Source organism: Papilio xuthus, unplaced genomic scaffold, assembly GCF_000836235.2.
Source record: "Papilio xuthus unplaced genomic scaffold, Pxut_1.1 DF827570.1, whole genome shotgun sequence".
NCBI lineage: Eukaryota > Metazoa > Arthropoda > Insecta > Lepidoptera > Papilionidae > Papilio > Papilio xuthus.
In genome coordinates this window covers 1539978-1560824 of record NW_013531079.1, presented here as the reverse complement: position 1 = coordinate 1560824, position 20847 = coordinate 1539978, and the positions used below count along the sequence as shown (strand labels likewise).

Sequence of the window (20847 nt, the reverse complement as noted above, 5' to 3'; positions counted from 1 at the left end):
ACCTAACTAGCTGTCGCCCGCGACAACGTCCGCGTGGATATATAAAAAAAAACTTAATTAGTGTAGCCTATGTGTTCTTTCAGACTATGTTCTATACGTATGCCAAATTTAATCGAAATCCGTTCAGCCGTTCTAGAGATATCATCAAACACCCATCCATCCATCTATCCACATCACATCCATCTAAACATTCGCATTTATAATATTAGTAAGTTAAATAAAAAGCAGCTCTTCAAGGCAAAAATTCGGGGATAAAAAATAATAAATAGTATCCTATGTCCGTCTCCTGGCTCTAAGCTACCTCCTCGCCAATTTTCAGCCATATCGGTAAATCAGTTCCGAATTTACCGATATGGCTGAAATTTGGTGAGGACAGAAAGTAAGAAGAAGTTCTTCTTAAGGATTAAGTTCTTACAATTTTCGCAGGTTTTATCATAGTATTGTAGCATTTTAGAATCTTTATGATTTGCGCCTAATTAAGTGCCATTTTACTTAGTAGCATGTCAAAGTGGGTCAAAAGTTAAAATGATCATAAATTTCAAGAAAACAAGATTATTTTTTGAGCTTAAATTACGAATGTATACAGACGAATTGAGAACCTCCTCCTTTTTGAAGTCGGTTAAAAAATACGATCTGATCTGATATTAACAAAAAATATTTTAAATTTAACTGATGGAAAATTTTTAAATACCTTGCATATTATGATGTTTCTCTTTCCGTTGGTAGAAGATGGCATGGAGGACTAGCACTGTCACACTCTTTTTATATCACATATTTACCATTTCTTTGAAAAACCAGTACAGTAACACAAGTTGGAACACAACTTTGAGAATTTTATTCACATTATGATACACAATTCACGAACTAAGAATAATAATTGTATTTTTGGACACAGAGAAAATGGAAGACCTGAAAACTGAATATGCTTTAGAACTTAATTAGAACTGAAACGACTTATTTCGGGAGTCGGAAAAAATATGTATTTTTCACATAAAGTTACTTACAAAGCCAGAAATAAATGCAAAATAAAATATATTTTTGGTATTCAAATTCACAAAATTGAATAATTAAAATGTTACTTACTTTTATTTATTTATTTTAAGCACCCTAAACAAAAAACAATTGAAATTAATTATAATTTATGAAAATGACTAATTTAGGACGAATTAGTTTTGACACTTTTGACTTAACATGTCACTATCATGAATGACAACATCAACATTAAGTTGAACTAAAAATTGTTCTATAACTTGATACTTTTTTCATTAAATGTACACAAACTGAAATAAATGAACTATTCTTAAATAGCAAATTCCAATTGTATTGAACTGTGTACTATTTGATGTAATCATGGACGCTGACAATTTAACCAAACAAGTAAGTTAACCTAAAGTACTTTGGTACATAATTCCAAAATTCTATAGCTTTTCTTTGTCATAGAACTCTTGTCTTGGACTCTTACGATCCAGCAATATTTTACTTTGTTCGTAATATTGTAACATGCATTTGTAAATAAATTAACTATTGGCCTAAAACCTAAACACCTAGACACTGATGTGATTGCTAAATAATAAATTATTCCGGTACTTATTTATAGATTGAAGAAGTAGAGGCTTTATGTTCTATTTACGGAGAAGATTGGACAACAGAAAGTGAAGCAACTAGGTCGTATAATATAAAAATAAAAGAAAATGACCATGAAGTTATTTTGTATGTAACAATGCCTTCCGAATACCCTGCACAAGCTCCACCTAAATATGAATTATCAGCTCCTTGGATGGATAGGAAAGAAAAAGAAAAACTACACCAAAGCCTTGATGAAGTATATTTGTAAGTAAAATATTATAAAATAACAAAATAAATGAATATGTTTGTATCAAATATTTGCGAGAGTTGTCACATTTATATACTTAACTTAAATATTTTTTGTTTAATTTTATACATTGATTCTAACAGAGCACATGTTTATAATTCGTCTGTAGGACTTATCTATTACATTAATTATAGAACATAGTCTGAAAAAACACATGGACTCCTAGTTATTATAATTCTGTGTGGATAGTCGCAGGTGACAACTACTAATGAATATGTTTCTTAATGCATTCTATTTTCACACTTTCTAGAGAAAATGTTGGTGAGACAGTTATTTACCAATGGGTAGAAAAAATAAGAGAAAAGCTACTACAAATAAAACCTAAAGAAAATAAAAAAATAACCAACAATATACATGTTGAAGAGTTATTGGATTTGACTGAGGTATGTATTATAATATTATAGACATAAGAAATTTTAATCAGCATTTAACTTCCAAATCAATATTAAACATGATAAAGTGAAAGAGTTACAGTTATTTTATGTTTGGATGGATGTTTGTTAGAAGATATTGCCATAGCCTTGACTATGGCCTACTCACCCCTAAATTAGGTTATATTCCGAGCCCCTCAGTGGGGATGTATAGTAAGCTGATGATCTCCAGAGCGAGCAAGAATCTCTTTGAAATTCGGAATAGTGGTAGGACATAGTATGCATAGGCTACCAATTAACTTTTTTTTAATTCTGCTTGGATGAAGTCGGGTGCAATTCCCTTTGTTAATCTAAGGAGGAATTGATTTTAATTTTATTTGTTGTAGATGGTAATAAATTGTCCTGAAATAACACATGGCGAAGTCATTGTTGATAGAAAGAGTTCATTTCAAGGTCATGCAGCTGAAGTACACTCCATTGACGATATCAAGTGAGTATCATAATTAACATATGTATTCTGTTCATCAAGTCTGTGAAAGCCTGGGTCTAATTCTAAACATATTCTGAGCCTCTTTTTGCAACATTTGCTTAGCTTAATAATATTATGAATGCAAATGTTTAGATAGATGGATTAGTTTGAATGTATCACCGGAATGGATCAACAGATCTTGAGGAAATTTAAAACAGATGTAGAACATGATCTGGAAGAGCAATAGGCTACTCTTTTTTTAGTTTTAATAACGCATGGACGGCGTCGCGGTCGGTAACTAGTTTATTTATAACCACTCATTTGGCAAGTCCAATGTCTTGCCTGGGTTGACTTAATGTAGGACAACTTTTGAAACTTGGCTGAAGCAATTTCAATACCTTTGCCTTACCTTTTTTCAATATTAAAGTCTTTATCAACCTTTGTGGAATCTTATTTTTTATTTACTCTTCTGTATATTTCAGTGCAGTACTGGCCAAGTTGAAACAAAATAAGAAGATATTGAATGCTACACACAATATGTATGCATACCGCATTGAACGGAGTACTGAAAAAGGTGTGTCTATATTACAAGACTGCGACGACGACGGCGAGGCTCATGCTGGTGGTAGAATGTTGCATTTGCTACAGATATTAGATCAGAAGAACACATTAGTTGTGGTTTCCAGATGGTATGGACAAACTTAATATTATAATTTACCTGTTGTTCCAATCCAAAGAATATTTTTAATACAAAAAACCAAATATTTTAAGTATTAGGCCTTATAGTAGTCCTGTTACTCTTCACACTTTTTTTTATAAGGTAAGGATGAGACGGGAAAGTGGATTTTACGGAGGTGACAATATTCTCATTCTGTGTGTCCCCACCTCCGTCTATTAAAGGTAGAAAACGTATCTTCAATGGCGTATGTTTGTGGCCTGATGTCGCTTCGCTATTTAGGCGAAAGATGGCTGCATGCCTGTCTGCACCATATGATATAAAAAGGGTTTTATACTATTAGTTATTGTTCATTCTTATTTGCAGGTATGGTGGCATACAACTTGGTCCGGATAGATTCCGTCATATTAATAATGCCACAAGGCAGGTCATTCAACAAGCAGGTCTACTCAAAAAATGACACCAACTTATGTCATGATTGTTATAAGGAAAGATTTAATTTTAAAGGAGGACTATTTAAAAGGAAAAAATATGCTTGAAGCTTTTGAAATCAGCCATGTTGCTGCGGTTAGTTGCTATGGCAACTGCTTATTATGGCTGAATATGTATGTATGTGTATTTATTGTACATAGTAATGTTAAAATTGTGATCTTACTGTAAATGAATCTTGACTGAAATAATGTACTTTATTTATTTCAAATTTTATACCAGCAATTGAAAATATAACATAATTACATAGACAAATTTATTTTGTAAACATTTTGTTAAGTTAAATAGGCTAATAAATAATTAAAATACTTTAAAAACATAATTGAATTCTTATGTCACAGAAAAATTGTCAATATTGTCATATTTAAATCCAACTAGCTATGTTCTAGTTTATACAAATTCACTTGTCACATAAGTTAGTAAGATTATTTACTATTCCTTGCATTATTATCTGCCGTTTTCACAGTAATGCATTTTCTATCCAAAAATTTTAGTAGATCCTGAAACAAAGATATGAATCAATAAATTGTCTATATCTTACTAATATTATAAATGCAAAAGTTAAAATGGATGGATGTCAATTAGAAGGTATGTCTAGAAATGCTGTATGGACCTCGCTGAAATTTGACATAGATGCAGAACATGGCCTGGAAGAACATGTAGGGTACTAATTTTTTTTCTTTACATCCACACGGACGGAGTCGCGGGCTACAGCTTATTTTGAAATAAATATGACAAACGAAATCAGTAACTTGCATAATATCCATTGTGACTCATATGATATGAGTAAAAAAAGGAAACTATGCTACATTATTAAAATGTACAATCAATTTGGCTTTTTTAAACATACTAATAACCTTAGCTTCGGTGGCGCTGGGGTTAAAAACTTCATAAGTAATCTGCAGGCCCTGGGTTTGAATCACAGCATGTACCAAATTTTGATTTACGTAGCATTTATCCGACATTCTTATGGAGAAGGAAAACATTGTGATGCAACCCGCACTGGGCCAGCATGCTTGACTTGACTATGGTCTAGTGACCCCCAAATTAGGATAGGCTCCGAGGCCATCAGTGGGGACATCTAGTAGTTAATTACCTTAGGATTGTATTTATATCCGTATGATACAAGATCTTTGTGTATAACATCTATATTGATGGGTTCATATCGAAGTATTGCTTCCCGTAAATGTCTTCGACATGACACATAGTTGTGGAATGCTATGTGTAAAGGAACTGGACAGGAATGCACCTGAAATATGAAAATATTAATTTAACCATTTGAAAGTTATCAGTGACATTTGATGGACACATTTTGTTGCCTTTGTTTTTTTTTTGGAAGAATGCGGCCAACAAGTGTCACAGCAATCTAAATGTACAGTTAATTTGCTAACGATAATAGTGAACCTAAATATAGTCCAAGAAACCACTTAAAGAGGTTTCTCTCTAACCCAAATTCTTTTCTTATAGAGGTCTTACTTATAGGATAATATGACTCTTGCTATTCAGTTTCAACGGAAAATATTTGAACGGCAGAATTTTAATTCTATTTATTCCTAATGATTTATAAGTATACTAGCTGTCGCCCGCGACTCCGTCCGCACAGAATTAAAAAAACTTAACTTAAAACATAGCCTGAAAGAACACATAGGCTACTATTATGTGTTCGGCAAGGCTATGTTTTACATCTATGCCAAATTTCGGCGAGATCTTCAAACCAAAATCCATCTAAACATTCGCATTTATATTAATAAGATATATTAATCGTAAGTTTATTTTAAAAATATTGAAATAGACAAACCTTAGCTTTTTCTCTCTTCTGAAAAATCCAATCATCAGGACAACATTCAATATTTTTTATATCAGGAATAGTTTTTGTTTCACTATAAATGTTTTCTTTATTCAATGCAATATTGTTTTTTTCTAAACTATTTTCTTCTGGTGAATTAGGTTTAAATTTCTTAAATGGCACATCTTCTGTACATTGTTCTATGACTGGATGTGTTTGGTTGTATAAGTGTGTAAGAAGTTGTATGGCTGAAATTATATGAAAAGGGAATTAAATAAAAAAAAGAATGCACTCATACAATATTCCTCCATCCAAATAAACATGTTTAATTCCTTTTTTCAGAACTGAGATTCACCACAATTAAAAAATAACAGATTTATGTTCCCAGTTTTTGTCGTAAATATTTTAAAACTAGCTGTCACACGCGACACCGCCCATGCGGAATTAAAAAAATAATAATTAATGGCATTTGTGTCCTTCCAGTCTTTGTTCTACACCTGTGCCATTTCATTAAGATCCATTGAGCCGTTCCGGAGATACCCTCTATCAAACATCCATCCATAGAAACATTCGCATTTATAATATAAGATGTCATCACATCTACCTATGTTCTATAAAAAATTATAAATGATATAAAAAATAATCTCACCTCTTTTCCGTTTAAATGGTTTTAAACCATATTTCTCTAATTCTTTATTCCTTTCCGGACTTGACATAGCTTCATAATCTAACATTGGTGTAACTTCAACCAATTTAACAACATATTCAGAATTTGTTGGTGTTTTTATTGATATCTTATCATTTGTAATAGTTGCTTTAATCGGAGTAGAACAAGCTGATTTACTTAGAGTTATATTGACCTGTTTATCTACATACTTTGTCATGTCATTAATATTTACATTTGTAAGATCACTTTCACTTAATGATCTGTTTATAGTATAATTATTATAGCAAGATATATTATTTGACTTATGATTGTTAGGGACTTCATTGTTATCGTTCACTATTGAAATATCATCAAAATCATCATATACTTTTGATTTATATAAAGAATAGTTTAATTCTCTATCACAAAGTTTAAAATCTGAAATGTTACCGCTAACAATATCATTCTTAGAATTGTTCATGTTATTAGGTGATTGTGAAAAATTAGTTTCCTTTGATTGTATATTACTTTCGTCATCTGTGGAACTAATATTTTCTACTTGGTCAACAGCAATTTCATCATAATCTATAGAAATATCTCCTTTCTTACCAAGACTGTCATAATCGTTGATTTGTAAATTTTCAAATACATTATTGTTAGAGTTTTCATGGTAATCATCTATAGTGGAATGTGATGATTGAGTCAAATCAATATTAATACCATTTTCTTGTGCATTTTCAATATTTTCTGACCTAAATGATTGATCTGCTGCAAAATCTTCGTCTAAATGCTGTGAATTGTGATTTATTGTTGGTTCGTTGTGTGCTTTAGAATTAATTTCAGTCAAAATATCGTCCGAAATATCTAGATCATTTACCTCTATGACATCTTTATTTAGTTTTTTAAAATTTGTTTGAGGCATGGCATCACTACCGTATGGTAGAATAATGGTGTCATCTGGAGAAAGTCTTTGTGTACCAGGAATGTTCACAGCTGGTAATTCATTAGAATTGGATGATTGAGTTAGATCCATTATTTCCATGTCATCTTTCAAAGAATCTTCTACTAAGACTTTTGGTCCACAATTCTGAGTAAGATCAATAAAATCATCTTTAAGTATAATAGTATCATCGGAAGAATAGTCTAGATCTTTTCCAGAAACTGCAGCATGTCTATTAGATATTGAATCTTCATCTAATGTAACACACTCTTGAATACTGAAAAAATTAATTATTTGTTCCTTATTAATGTTACTTTCTTGTGAAATAGGATTTACACATTTAGTGAATTCCATACTATTATGTGCTAACTCAATTTCATTGATTGTTTCTAGTAATTTTGTTTTACAATTTGATATTATAGGAACACATTCAGTTAAGTCCATAAAATCATTTGATTTTCTTTTAGTTATATTATCTAAAGATTGAGAACTAACTTCCTTATTAGTAACTGTTGGAGTCAAATTTAATATACTAACATCACTAGTTTTGGTACTTTCCTTTTTAGCGCCTTGATTCTCACTAATTGAATGATTAATTATAGATGGGTCATCGTCAAAAATATCTGGTGAATTACTTCTATTTTGTTCATGTACCATTGTTGATAGATTTCCTTGATTACTTTCTAATTCATTTAAACCTTTATCAGTTAATTTAGTGTTTTCATAAGTAATATTAATCTCTGGAATATTGTTAACTTGATCATTTGTATTAAGGTATGAATTTAGTTTTGTTTTTAAAATATTTTTTGCAGCAAATAACCTTCCACTTAAAATTATATCTAACTCATTTTGAGAACATTGTATATCTTGCATTGATATAACATAGTCTTCTACAAGGTTAGGACTTACTGGACGACCAGGTATATCTGACCAATCTCTCAGTAAATTACCTTTGGAAACTGATATTTCATCAAATATTTCAGTTTTATATAATTCATTGGTTTTTATATATTCATATGTTATATTTGTAGCTATGTGATAAAGTTTATTATTAATGTTACAACAATTTGTTTCATTTTCATATGATTTATCTGGATTTTCAAGTAATACTTGTGAATATTTGTTACAAATCTTTTGAATTCTCTCCTCTTCAGATATTTGTAACAATTTGAATGGTTTTCTATACTTTTTAACTCTTTTAAAAGTTTCTAATTTTATCTTAGCTTGTGGTATTTTGAATCCATATTCTTGCAATGTTCTCCGAATCCTATTTGTCCTCTCTTGTGAGGTTAAATTAGTTGGGAAATCTACAGTTTCTGCCTGATCTGACTGTTGAAGTGATTTTGATAGTGCTATGGCTAACTGCAACTGCTGGGAGTCAACATCTATGCCGCCTTGAGCACACACGTCATTGAAGTCCTTTGTGAAAGTCAAAAGTTCATTTTTCTTTGGTCTTATCAATGATCTAATATCTTTTTGTCCTTTAATTCGTTTTTTCGAAATTAGCTTCTTCACTCTGGGTTTTTTTGTTTTAGGACCAGTGCAAATGTTTTTCTTCTCTTGAAAGTCTGTTAAGCTTTCATCCATTCCAGATTTTTGGAAAAATTTGCTTTTTACAATTTGTTCTAACATTAAAGTTATCCAGAATTAAAACAAACATAAGTCCTACACATTTATTAACTACTGTAGAATAAATTTACATAAATTATATACATTTTCTCTTATTTATCAGGTGTATCAGGCCTGGCGTCTTCTTCCATCTGTTTTCGAATCATATCACCCGATTTATTTCTTAAGCCACTTGCTATCATAAGTCTTCTTTCTACTTCTGGTTCAGGGTCCTCATATAATGGCTCTAGTTTTTTACGAAAGTTTGCAGTTATATTTGAAAATCTGTAATATAATTAGGAAATGACAACATAACCTTTTGCTACCATAAAAGTAAAATTACATAAACAAATTAAGTATATACTTACTGGTAAAATACACCACAAATCACACCAAAGGTCAGCACACTTATTCCAATTATATTACTGACTTTTGCAGCGGGAGTTCCTTTCAATTTTCTAGGTTTCCATTTCGAAGTATCAACACCTATAGCCATTTTGTAAACAGAACGGGAAGACAAGACAAAATATTGTGACATAGGGATGTGAAAAAAATGTTCGATTAAAAAAGATCGATTTTTACAATTCTTTTTTAGATTCATAAATTATAAGCTTTAATCGATTTTTTTTAAAATTATTTTTGATAACCAGATAGTTTAGAGCCGCAGAAACGACATAGGCTACTTTTTGTGCGAAAAAAGAGTTTGCAAAAGGTTGAAAGAGGGGATGAAATGTTGTATGGAAGTATCATGAATAATACAATTAGAAGCTTCAAACTTATTTTTTTGCCATTAATTTATTGATATAAATAAATGTGACATTCAAAATTTATAAAAGCTTAACCCTTAAGAGCTTTTCAATGTAAACAAATTAACAGTCAAATCTTTCCTGTTAAAAAATTTACTAGCTGTCGCCCGCGACGCTGTCCAAGTGGAAAAACAAACTTTAATTTGTAAGTGTTTACCCAAACTATGTTCTATATCTATGTCAAATTTCAGTGAAATCCAAGCAGCGGATCTGGAGACATCTTCTAATAAATACTATCCTTCCATACAAATATTAGTATTCTATAGATATCTAGATAGATATTCTATATATAAAAGAAAGTCGTGTTAGTTACACTATTTATAACTCAAGAACGGCTTTATCTATATGGCTGAAAATTGGTGTAGAGATAGCTTAGAGCCAGGAGACGGACATAGGATACTATTTACTCATATTTTTATTTTTTCGAATTTATTAAGTTATGTTTTACTTGAAATGCTTCATCGAAGAATTTTCAAAGGCGATGCGGTTCCAGGGTATCCAGATGTGCGTTCTGCTGATGCTATAAGCTACCTCTTCCGCGGAACAGAGTTCGCCGGGTCATCTAGTATATAATAATAGTAAGATTAGGTTTGACAATGCGCAGTTTCATCGAATAGGTTTTCCAATATAGAATATTAATTTATTATATGTTTTTCAGTGGTCCAAAATCCTGCCCAATTGTTGGATTCATAGAACTTGCAATCGAAAGTTTAGTGATTATTATTTTTGATTTACAATATAAATGAAATTTATTCTTCCTATGTCAACTTTATTCCACAAAACTACGTAGAAAAATTAAATATTAAACCAAAGATTTTGGTGTTGAGAAATAAAAAGAACTGTTTTCAATGTTTTAACTGCCCAAGACATAGCTAAATATCTGTAATAAATTTAAAAAGTACTAAAAGACATAAGTTATAGTATTTATTTGTTTAATTAACATTGTCACAAGACCGATTCTCGATAGTTTAAAATCGTTCGTAATACGCGTACGGTCGACACGCAACCGTCCAAGAAGTACAACATTAATCCTCATGGAAAATTAATTCGATATTTTATAGGCGACAGCTGTCAAACCAATCTGAAATAGACATACTAAAAAAATAACAACTTTTAGATTTGCACAATGTCACTATTACAAACAATATCCTATCCTGAATATCAAAAAGCTTTAGCACTTAATATTGAGTCATGTGAAATCTTAGCCAATCTTGCAAATTTGAAGTAAGTTATGCATCTACAGTTTTTATATATTTGTTAACATATTATTCTAACAGTGTAAGTCCTATTTATCTTTCAAAGGCTGCTTTTGAGAGTTAGTGATTTTTGTTGCAAACAAGTGGAAAATACTGAGGATTCAAATATATGAAAGTTAAAAAAATTATCAATGGACTGAATAGATTTTAGAATTTTCGATTCAATTATAACTAAAAATTATACTTATTTACTACTATATTTTTTAACAGATTAAATTTTCAAAACAGTAAAAAACCAGGGGAAATTTTGATGAAAACTCTTGACCGGCATGGTTACTCTGTGCAACAATATAGACAATTATTGACCACAGCATTGAACACCAAGACAATTTTGACTTACTATAGACCTCAAAGCAAAGTTGCAATACTCATAGGAAACGATAAATACACTAAATTAACAAACCTTGTAACACCAACAATTGATTGTGACTCTTTAGCGTCCAACTTAAAGAGATTAGGCTTTATAATAATTACTTTAAAGAATTTGACTGCAGCTGAATTGAAATCATATTTAAGAAGAATATTTCAATTGATACCAGAGGATTCTTATAGTAAGTTATACTTTATTGGTGTTTGGATAGTAATTTAATGAAAAAGTTTTTAGTTATCTCGGAAGCTATTAACTTTGCATAAAGTGCTGTACAAAACACAATTTTATGTGTAGGGGGAAGCAGAGAGAGGGCATGGCTGTGCACCAATGATGTTGGGCCACCAAGATTGTTGATAAGAAATTGTGTACAGATTTTAAACTTTTTTTTCAATGAATCACTTGACCATGGTCCCAAGTAATGTTAATATTTAAACAGTGGTAGAGCCCGCTTTAACATCTTCGCACAAATTGGCCCGGCTCGCCCAGTGAAATACCACAACCACACAGAAGACAGGCGTCAAGTGAAATCAATTCCGTGTTTCGTCTGATGAGTGTGCGTCCCGGAGGCCTAATTTAGTCCTTTTTCCCTTCCCACCCTTTCCTTATAAGGAAAGGATGGGAAGTGGAAGAGGACTTTCCGGATGAGATGATACATGTGAAGGGAAAATATTGTCTTTCTGTGCATCTTCTCTATTTCTTCGAGCAAGCAGCCACATGAAATTGCTGAAATTGCAAAGCAGTTATTGCCTATAGATATTATCATTTGTAGATGCATTGCCTACCTTGAATTGACGGAGGAGGGGAGGCAAAGTAGGAGAATATTTTCCATTCCCATACATACTTTCATCTGGAAAACCCACTTCCTTTTCACATACTTTATCTATATGAAAAAGGGTGGGAAGAGATAGAGGACAAAATTAGGCCTATTTGAAATGTTGTGATGTGAAATTTATTTGATTGCAAAAAATTGCAGCTTTTATTTTCTATGCTGGTCATGGATGTGAGCTATGTAATACGAGATGTTTACTCTGTGTGGATTGTCCTATGGAAGATATCAGTAGTGAGCATTGTGTGACGGAGAATTGGCTGCTTAGAGAAGTGGCCATATGTAAACCCGAACTGTGTATTTTGATTTTAGACATGTGCAGAAATGTTTTGGATAGGTAAGATTTAAATTCAATTACATTAAAATATTAAGAAACCTGTTTGTACTTTAGTGTACAGTATTTCTAAATTAACTTCGTTTAGAAAAGTAAATAATCCATATTAATATTATAATGAGGAAAGACTTCATTGTTTGTTTGAATTGAATAGGTTCCAAAATGAATGAATCAGTTAAAAAAATCTTTCACTATTGGGTACACTGTACCCGGGTGTTTACTAGATTTTTTTATAGTTTCGACAAAGTCACTTGCAACTGTTATATTAAATATAAACTGGTGGTGAGAGATAGAAGAGTTTTTATTTGTTGGAGTAATAATTATTGACAATTTCTAGGTTCACGAATCCTAAAATCTACAAAGCTATGACTGCAGTTGAAGACTACACGATTCATCGTAATCTCCTAGTAAGTTATTCAACACAATCATCTGAAGTTGCTTACGAGTTGTTACAAATTGAATGTTCTACAACCATAGATTGTACATATGAAGTAAAAACTGGTGATACGGAAAGAATAATGCCGGGGGCTAGTTTATATGCTAATGCCTTATGTACTAGATTGGTGGAGAATTTGGATGTCAGCTCAATGTTGGATAGAGTACATGGTGGTAAGTGGATATTTAAGTAATTTTATTGTAAACTAGCTGTCGCCTTCATCCACGCGGAATTAAAAGTACTTAATGTAGCCTATGTGTTCTTACAGATTATGTTCTATGTCTATTCCAAATTTCAGCTAGATCCATTAGGTTAAGTTATTTAGGCCGTTCCGGAGATACCTTCAAAGAAACATCCATCTACCTAAACATTCGCATTTATAATAGTTAAATAAACATTTACTACTTATTATTATTACTTGTAAACATAACAGCCTCCCCTTTATCCTATGGAGGGTTGGCAGCCCATCATCTTTATGTCCATATTATTTCTCGGCATGATGTCTTAAGTTATATTACTAAATAATTTCCTTTAATTCCTTTATTTGTAATCTAGTTGGATTTATAGATATTCCCCACTATTTTCTGGAACTACAAAACTGTTAACCAAAAATTTTCTTAATTTCAGATATGGAATCTTGTATAAAACGGCAAAGACCTATAAAGGTACAATGTGGAGTTGCCAAGAGGTCGTTATATGATCCTGTGAAAGGTAAAAATAGTTTTTTGCTTTTTTAAATATTCCTGTTAATAGTGTAATACCTTATGCCATTATTTTTAGGGGACTGGCAGATAATCTTAAATAAATTGAAAGAAGAATTGGAAAATGAAAAAGATAATTGTGCTGTATTTTGAAAAATCATAGTAGCATTGAATGTGTTAAGTGCTAAGAAAATCGTGATAACTTCCTAGGGACTTTTTTTACTTTTATATAAAGTTTTTTTTATACATATAGATTAAGAAAAAATTATATATTTTTATCAAATTACATATTGATATAAAAATTGTAAAATATTCCTAATCTTTGTATGAATTATATTTCTGCAATGTTAGACAAAAAAGACATTTTCAATCATTTTACAGCGGGAAAATGAAAATCTAAGCAAAAGGTATATTGAATAAGATTAGAAAGGGAAAATTTGAAATATTATAAAAGAAAAAGAAAACATTAAACTATACTTTATTTTGAATCATACACTGTACTGTATCTATAAACAAATTAGAACTTCATTATTGTCTTAACTAATATGACTTCTTGGCAATCGACTGCGGCTGAAAGTGGTTCACAATATTCACCCACCAACTGTCTTCAACACCTTTTGTAAACTCTCTTATAAATCTGTAGTTAAGTATGAATATCTTATCACGAAATTCCGGTTGTACTCTGGAATATAAATATACTTTTTAAAGTATTTAATGCATAAAAAATGTTGGCACTCAGTGGAAGTCGGCATGTAGACAATCGGGCTGACATGGCCCAAGACCAAATACAGAGCCCAAGAAAGAGTGAGCTAGCATGTTATTGTGGACAACCTTTGCCCCACTACAGGCAGCTTTTATGTCAATGTAAAAAAATTGCCATATTTTTCCTTTATGGTAAAAGAAAAAATTTTTTTTTCTTGCCTTAATTGAAACTGCGATGGCAATTTTTCGTATAGGTACTTTGGTAGTTAATACTCACAATAAGATAAAATAACACAACCCCAAGAGATATGCACAGATTAAAGATTAGACAGAGATAGCATAGAGTATGTTTGCTGTATGCCATCTTTGTCTACCTCACTGGCTTTTGAGTATGAGTGAAAGAGAGAGTGGCATGGCTGTCTCACTCACCCTAATGTAATAGGTGGAAGATCCCCAGTCTCTTGCATTTGTTTCAGTCCTTTTAAAACATGATAGCACATTGTTATCTCAACCCATCTCTTATCTGAATCATCAAACATTACACCTACCTGCAATTCAGATAGGAATATTTACAGTAGCTATATAAATCTTCATTTATTATGTATTATATTACAAAAATTCATATGTTGAAAAGTAAACATAGTAATTTTTTGTATAAAACAAACCTATTACTAAACAAAACCTAAACTTAAATGGAATTGTAGCTAATACTAAAGTTAACCATAAGGTTTTTTTTTTATATCAGAAGGTGGCAAACGATCAAGCGGCCACCTGAAATCGCTGAAATCGCGAAGTGACCGTTGCCCATAGACATGCGCAATGGCATATGCGTTGCCTACCTTTAATCGACGGAGGAGAGGATGCACAGAAAGAAAACATTTCCATGCATCCTCTCATCCGGAAAGTACTCTTTCACTTCCCATCCTTTCCTTATAAGAAATATGACGGGAAGGGAAAGAGGACTAATTTTGGCCTCCGGGACGCACACTCGTCAGACGAAATGCGGAATTGCTTCCACTTCACGCCTGTCTTCTGTGTGGTCGTGGCATTTCACCGGTTGAGCTGGGCCGATTCAAAAGGAGGTTTCATCACTTTAAAAAATAGTTGGTGATTAAAATGTTTTTATCGCGTTTTATAATTTGTAATAATTACCTGGTAAGGGAAAGCATAAAAAATATCTTCCTTATCTATAGGCAATAATTGTCTTTGAGTGACAGAGAGCTTGGTTACAGCATTTTTAAGAGCGACTATAGCATCCTTTTCAACTAAACCTTCTAGAGTTTGGAAATCACTCTTTTGTAGACATTCTGAAACAACCTGACACAAGATCTTAGTGAAATTGAATATCAAGTATTGGATGAATGACGTTTTTTTGATATGATAAAAATATATCATATCTTGGAACTCGCACAACAAAAAGCAAAAGATTATGAAAACGAACCTGAACTGCATGCTTAGAAGCCTCAATGAATTCGTTCAAGCTAAATTCCTGGTCAAAATAAGGCCTGATGATGAAGTTCGCAAACATCCAATTTTTAATATATTTTATAAACGACGGCCACATTACTGGCGGGAACTCCATCAGTTGGGGCAGTTTCCTTGATTCCGCATGATCTTCGCAATAAGTTCGCTGATGTATAGGAGGGCATGTTGTGGCAATTGGAAGTTGAATACTTTTTGGTGTAAACTTCTCACATAACCTAAAAGTCCTTGTACTTAGAAGTTGCCTAAATGCTAAATTCATTTTCGTTAAATTACCTGAAAATAGAAAACCTATTTAAACTAAGAGTTAATAAAATGAGCTTCAAATTTCACAAATATTGTAAAAAACACAAACAAAAACATTTGTTTTCTAATCTCTGTGAAAATGATAATGCCAAAAATAATACTCTATTTGTGATTGGTCAGAAAAATAAGTGTCAGAATTCCTGCATGCCTATTGGTTAATAAAAACAAATAGAGGCACGTTCGAAAACATTGTAGTTCAAATATTCTAATAATTCAAAATATCTTTACTTTGATTGATTAATTATTGGTTGTAATATAGATAAAAATTATAAAATACATATCACGGGAAATAAATTAAATCGCCATTAACCCCTCTTAAAACTTTTACAAAAAGGTAAAGTCTTCAAAATCAGAGACGATTTAGAAAATATGACATCTTTTCTTTCTGTCCAAACATTTTTATATACTCTTTGTGTCCAAACATAATGTCATTGTCAAGTAACTGTGTCAAACTGTATTCAAGGATTCAAGAGGCGATTTTTAAAAATTCTCAATATTACAAGATTTGTAAAAATTAAATAATAAATGGAATAATTTGTCGATAAACATTTTTCGTACTAATCCGAAACCAATACAAAAATGGACGATCAAGCGTGCCCCCGTTGTAAAACAACAAAGTACAGAAATCCTTCACTGAAGTTGATGGTAAATGTATGCGGCCACGCTTTATGCGAAAGTTGTGTGGATTTATTATTTTTAAAAGGTTAATTACTTTATTTTTATTTGAAAATTTGGTCTTATTGTAACATAATTGTTTTTCAGTATGCCTTACATTACCATTATGAAACATTCCAAGTCTACAAATTGTTTTAAAACTTTTAATTGGATAGTAATCGTATGTTACAGGGTCTGGTTCTTGTCCTGACTGTAATGTTCCCCTTCGTCGAAGTAATTTTCGAGTGCAGCTATTTGAGGATTCTATGGTGGAAAAAGAAATAGATATAAGAAAGAGAGTACTTAAGGATTATAATAAAAAAGAGGAAGATTTTGCTACTTTAAGGGAATACAATGATTATTTAGAAGAAATAGAAACAATTGTATACAATTTATGTAACAATATAGATGTTGTAGGTACTAATAAAAGGATAGAACAATACAAGAAAGATAATAAGGAATTAATTATGAAGAATAAAGTGAAAATAGGTAAGTTGTTTTGTTTTACAACATATAATACATTTCACATTTATTTTCTATCTCAGTGAGGTTGTAGATTAAGGGGTTACAATGATTTAAGAAACCAACAAATATTTTATCTATAAAAGTTTATATAAATGTATGAGATAATTGTTATCATACTTCAGTACAGTTGAAAAAATCTGTATGTTATTTGGAACTGAGATAGACTAGTCATTAAAAGCACAAATTTTATTCAAAAAACACGAGTGGTACACAAGAGACTTGTTTTCTAACACGTTGACGGACAATTGCGGCTATAGCTGTCAAAGCGAAGTTCACAATGTGGCATGACTGCTATAGCCGTCCAAAACGAAACGGTCGTTTTTAGACACTACGGCTATAGCAGCACAAATGTGCACTTACTGGCGTATACGTAGAAGCATAGTGTCGTGTTTTGAAAACATCTTTTTAGGTTGAAGTTCATATTTCACCTGTTATATATCGTCCTATCACTTAGTGTATAGAGTCCGCTGGCGCCATGACGGTTATAGCCGCAACCTAATTAAAGGTACTAAATTAATCAAAATTAAGTTTATTTAAGCAGAAAGAGTAAAACTATACTTCTAACATTCTAAAAATCACAAAAACATATAGTGTCAATTTTCGAACTTCGCTTGTTCCTACTGTCCGTCAACGTGTTAATATTACACAGACTAAAAAAATGGCATATGCTTCAAAAAAAAAATAATTTACCTATTTTATTTTGTATAGATTAGATAAATTAAAATTGACAATATTTTTCTCAATTCCAGGTAGAGAAGAGATAGAATTAGAGGAGATTTTAGAAACAGAAAAGCAAATGGAAGAATTACGGAGAGCAGAAATATCTAGACTAGAACAGGAAGCTAAAAAGCAAAAGATAAGAGAAAAGGAAGCACTTATCGATGAATTGATGTTTGCGGAGGGTGATGCTAAAGAGATATTAAATACATTTGCTCAGAATATTGCTAAGAAAGAAGAGATTGATGTATTACCAGTAATTCCTAAGGTATTTATTTTATTGTCTTTTCATGTCAGTCAATTATAGTCATAAACCATGTCATGTCAAAACAATCTTTAAGTATTATAAAACAGGTTACTAACATTTAATTTGAAGTGGAAACCCATGCCAAATGGAGGTCCATGGTCTCTGCGTACCCCTATGTTGTAGTGTTAAGTGTCAATCTCTGATCATTACTTATCTATGTCTCTGATAAATAGCATATGCTCTCCGTTTGTAATTTTCCTAGGCAAATTGTCAGTACATTGTATAACAAACAAACTAATTTCCAGTGACATGTTATATTTAAATATTTTGTAAACATATATAATTAAAAATACAATTGTGTTATAGTTCCTCAAATTATATTTCAGGTCACACAGTTCTCAACTGGAGTAAAATTCTCGAGAGGTTCGGGAAGTCAACAGGGTGTTCCAATATTAGAAGAAGGGCCTTTATACAAATATGAAGCACCAATAATACCAGACAGATGTGGTCCAGACCCACCCTCTATACAGAATATAATCTCTAAAGGGTATCTGCAACATGTAAGGTATGTATTGCTATATACTTCGTTTCAAACTAAATGCTATTTAAAGAAAAGTTTTTAAACAAAAAAAGCATTGCATACTTTATGGTTAAATTTATAATTAAATCATAGCCTGGAAGAACACATAGACTATTTATTAGGTTTATTTATTTCCGCGTGGACAGAATAGCGGTCGACGGCTACATTTCGAAATGTTGGAAAAAATAGGGTCATTATACAATAAAGGATGTTTTTTATTTGCAGTGTTTTTAATAATATCTATTTGGAAAACCTTACTATTTCATATGATGTAGATTCCAAAAACTGTTCCTGTTTCAACACTATTCTTAATAATATGTTTTTGAACAAATATTTTGACAGTGACAACTTATTTAATTCACAGAGCAGAGAATGAAACAGAGAAAGCGGGTGGGTACACTTCTACATTACCTTGTCTGCGCGCTCTACAGGATGCAATGGCTGGTCTGTATCATGCGAGCTGACATGAGAACGGCATAGAACCTGTTATTGTACTTGAGTAGAATGTGTATACAGGGTGTCCAGATCTAACTCATTGGCTACAGAAAATGTTTGTATTCCTTAGCATGCTGTATATTGTAAATTTTACAGGTTTTCAGACCTGTCATTTAAGAACAGCCTGTATATGGATTGGGTGTGATACATTATACAGGATGTTTGGATATTACTTATTGAATAAAAATTATCTTATTTTGGATCATCGCCCCTAATGAACCTACTTATGTTGTATTAGGCTGTTAACAATTCTGTTTAAAAAATACGGTAGAAAATACTATTAATATTATTACAAAGTTAGAACTATGTTTAAAACAGCAATATTGAAGAAGAGTTTCAATTTTTTTTATAATCTGACTGTAACTTTTTTCAAACTAGTCAGTTTGGTTCCATTTTAAGTTCATTTATTAAGAAAAAAACTTTTAAGTTATAAGTTAAAAGAAATAGGTGCAAAATGCAATTAAATTAACATTATTATTTTTTAGTTTTAATAAACTGTTTTGTTTATCTGTGTCATAATTTTTCTTTTTCAATTATTTCCGATTTTCAAGCAATCTTTTATTATCTATATTAAAATGTTATTGACTTCATATAAATTTCTATATTTAAAGTTAATTATAAAATAATCCGAGTTCAATTTATATATATTTATTTCGCTATGTCTGTCTGTTGAGTTTTCATTTAGTTTCAAGTAATAGAGGAGATGTGTAAATATGTCGTTAAGGTTTTAAAAAGTATTTTGAGCTGTGAAATGTTGGCCTAATTAAAAATAAAAAACTAAAGATTTTTCTTTATTGTGTTTTACTAACCAACTGTTCCTTGATATATGTCATTTTGTACGAATGTATGGTAGGATCTGATTTTTTTTTGCAGATTTACGTGCATTATTTTTGACAGCTGCGCATACTGAACCTTTTTGATAGTTTTTTTTTAAATTGCAAATTTTTTTAGGTCTTCCTGAATTCCTTCCTTCATCGTGTGGATTTCAATGGCGAAACTTTTTTTTACCAATATTATAAATGCGTATTTTTGCATGGATGTTTGTTTGAAGCTATCTCCAAAACGGTTGCATGGATCTCGCTGAAATTTGGATAGATGTAGCACATAGCCTGGAAGAACAAAGAGGCTACTAGTTAGTTTTTTTTTAATTCCGCGCGGACGGAGTCTCGGCCTACATCTAGTTAATCCTCGTAATATATTTTTTTTATGTTTTAATACATACAAATTAACTTTACGATATAAACCATTTTATCATGGTATGAGGAAAGAACGGCAAGAGAGAAAACTAGATTTAGAGGTGTGTTAGGGAGTTCTGATGATTAACAAATAAGATTGTATTCATACTAACGGCGGTTGCCTCGGTAACGGCAAATTGAGTATGACGATTTATAGAAGTCAACGTGTTATAATGATATCTCTTTGGTCAGATTATAGTGGTATTTTTATATTCCCGCGCCGCCAGCCGCGCCGGACGCACAAACGAGCGGGCAAATATTGTCGTTGCGATAACGCGTCAAAGCACCGACCGAGGCTCTGAGCCACGACAAATAAT

General features: G+C 31.6%; 5 protein-coding genes across 6 annotated transcripts; 3 read left to right on the top strand and 2 right to left on the bottom strand.

Moving 5' to 3' along the window:
* Positions 1-1210: 1210 nt before the first annotated feature.
* On the top strand, positions 1211-4117 carry LOC106118658 (protein IMPACT). Its single transcript, XM_013313345.1, has 6 exons — positions 1211-1377; positions 1598-1830; positions 2124-2256; positions 2631-2734; positions 3196-3402; positions 3756-4117. The coding sequence occupies exons 1-6, from the start codon at positions 1351-1353 to the stop codon at positions 3847-3849; spliced, it is 798 nt and encodes a 265-aa protein (XP_013168799.1). The 5' UTR covers positions 1211-1350; the 3' UTR covers positions 3850-4117.
* A 64-nt stretch (positions 4118-4181) lies between these two features.
* Positions 4182-9415, bottom strand: mus312 (mutagen-sensitive 312). Its single transcript, XM_013313344.1, has 5 exons — positions 9227-9415; positions 6314-9143; positions 5677-5912; positions 4975-5127; positions 4182-4378 (listed from the first exon to the last, which is right to left on the bottom strand). The coding sequence occupies exons 2-5, from the start codon at positions 8880-8882 to the stop codon at positions 4304-4306; spliced, it is 3033 nt and encodes a 1010-aa protein (XP_013168798.1). The 5' UTR covers positions 8883-9143; positions 9227-9415; the 3' UTR covers positions 4182-4303.
* Positions 9416-10693: 1278 nt separating this feature from the next.
* LOC106118495 (uncharacterized) lies at positions 10694-13701 on the top strand (the record flags this gene model as incomplete). The annotated part of the gene is made up of 6 exons (XM_013313155.1): positions 10694-10888; positions 11131-11471; positions 12264-12453; positions 12788-13059; positions 13514-13597; positions 13667-13701. Coding segments are annotated over exons 1-6 (1020 nt in total), but the record flags the coding sequence as incomplete, so codon positions are not given.
* Positions 13702-14048: 347 nt separating this feature from the next.
* Positions 14049-16213, bottom strand: LOC106118543 (uncharacterized protein C2orf47 homolog, mitochondrial). Of its 2 annotated transcripts, XM_013313207.1 has the most exons (5): positions 16127-16213; positions 15731-16047; positions 15442-15606; positions 14719-14837; positions 14049-14269 (listed from the first exon to the last, which is right to left on the bottom strand). In XM_013313207.1, exons 2-5 carry the CDS (start codon positions 16031-16033, stop codon positions 14128-14130), a joined length of 729 nt encoding a protein of 242 aa, XP_013168661.1. In that variant the 5' UTR covers positions 16034-16047; positions 16127-16213; the 3' UTR covers positions 14049-14127. The 2 variants fall into 2 exon arrangements, with proteins under 2 accessions (XP_013168661.1, XP_013168662.1); XM_013313208.1 differs by lacking the exon at positions 16127-16213 and having other exon boundaries at positions 15731-16120.
* A 297-nt stretch (positions 16214-16510) lies between these two features.
* Mat1 (CDK-activating kinase assembly factor) lies at positions 16511-19721 on the top strand. The gene is made up of 5 exons (XM_013313196.1): positions 16511-16780; positions 16924-17220; positions 18006-18241; positions 18607-18785; positions 19165-19721. Exons 1-5 carry the CDS (start codon positions 16657-16659, stop codon positions 19262-19264), a joined length of 936 nt encoding a protein of 311 aa, XP_013168650.1. The 5' UTR covers positions 16511-16656; the 3' UTR covers positions 19265-19721.
* The last annotated feature ends 1126 nt before the right edge of the window (positions 19722-20847 follow it).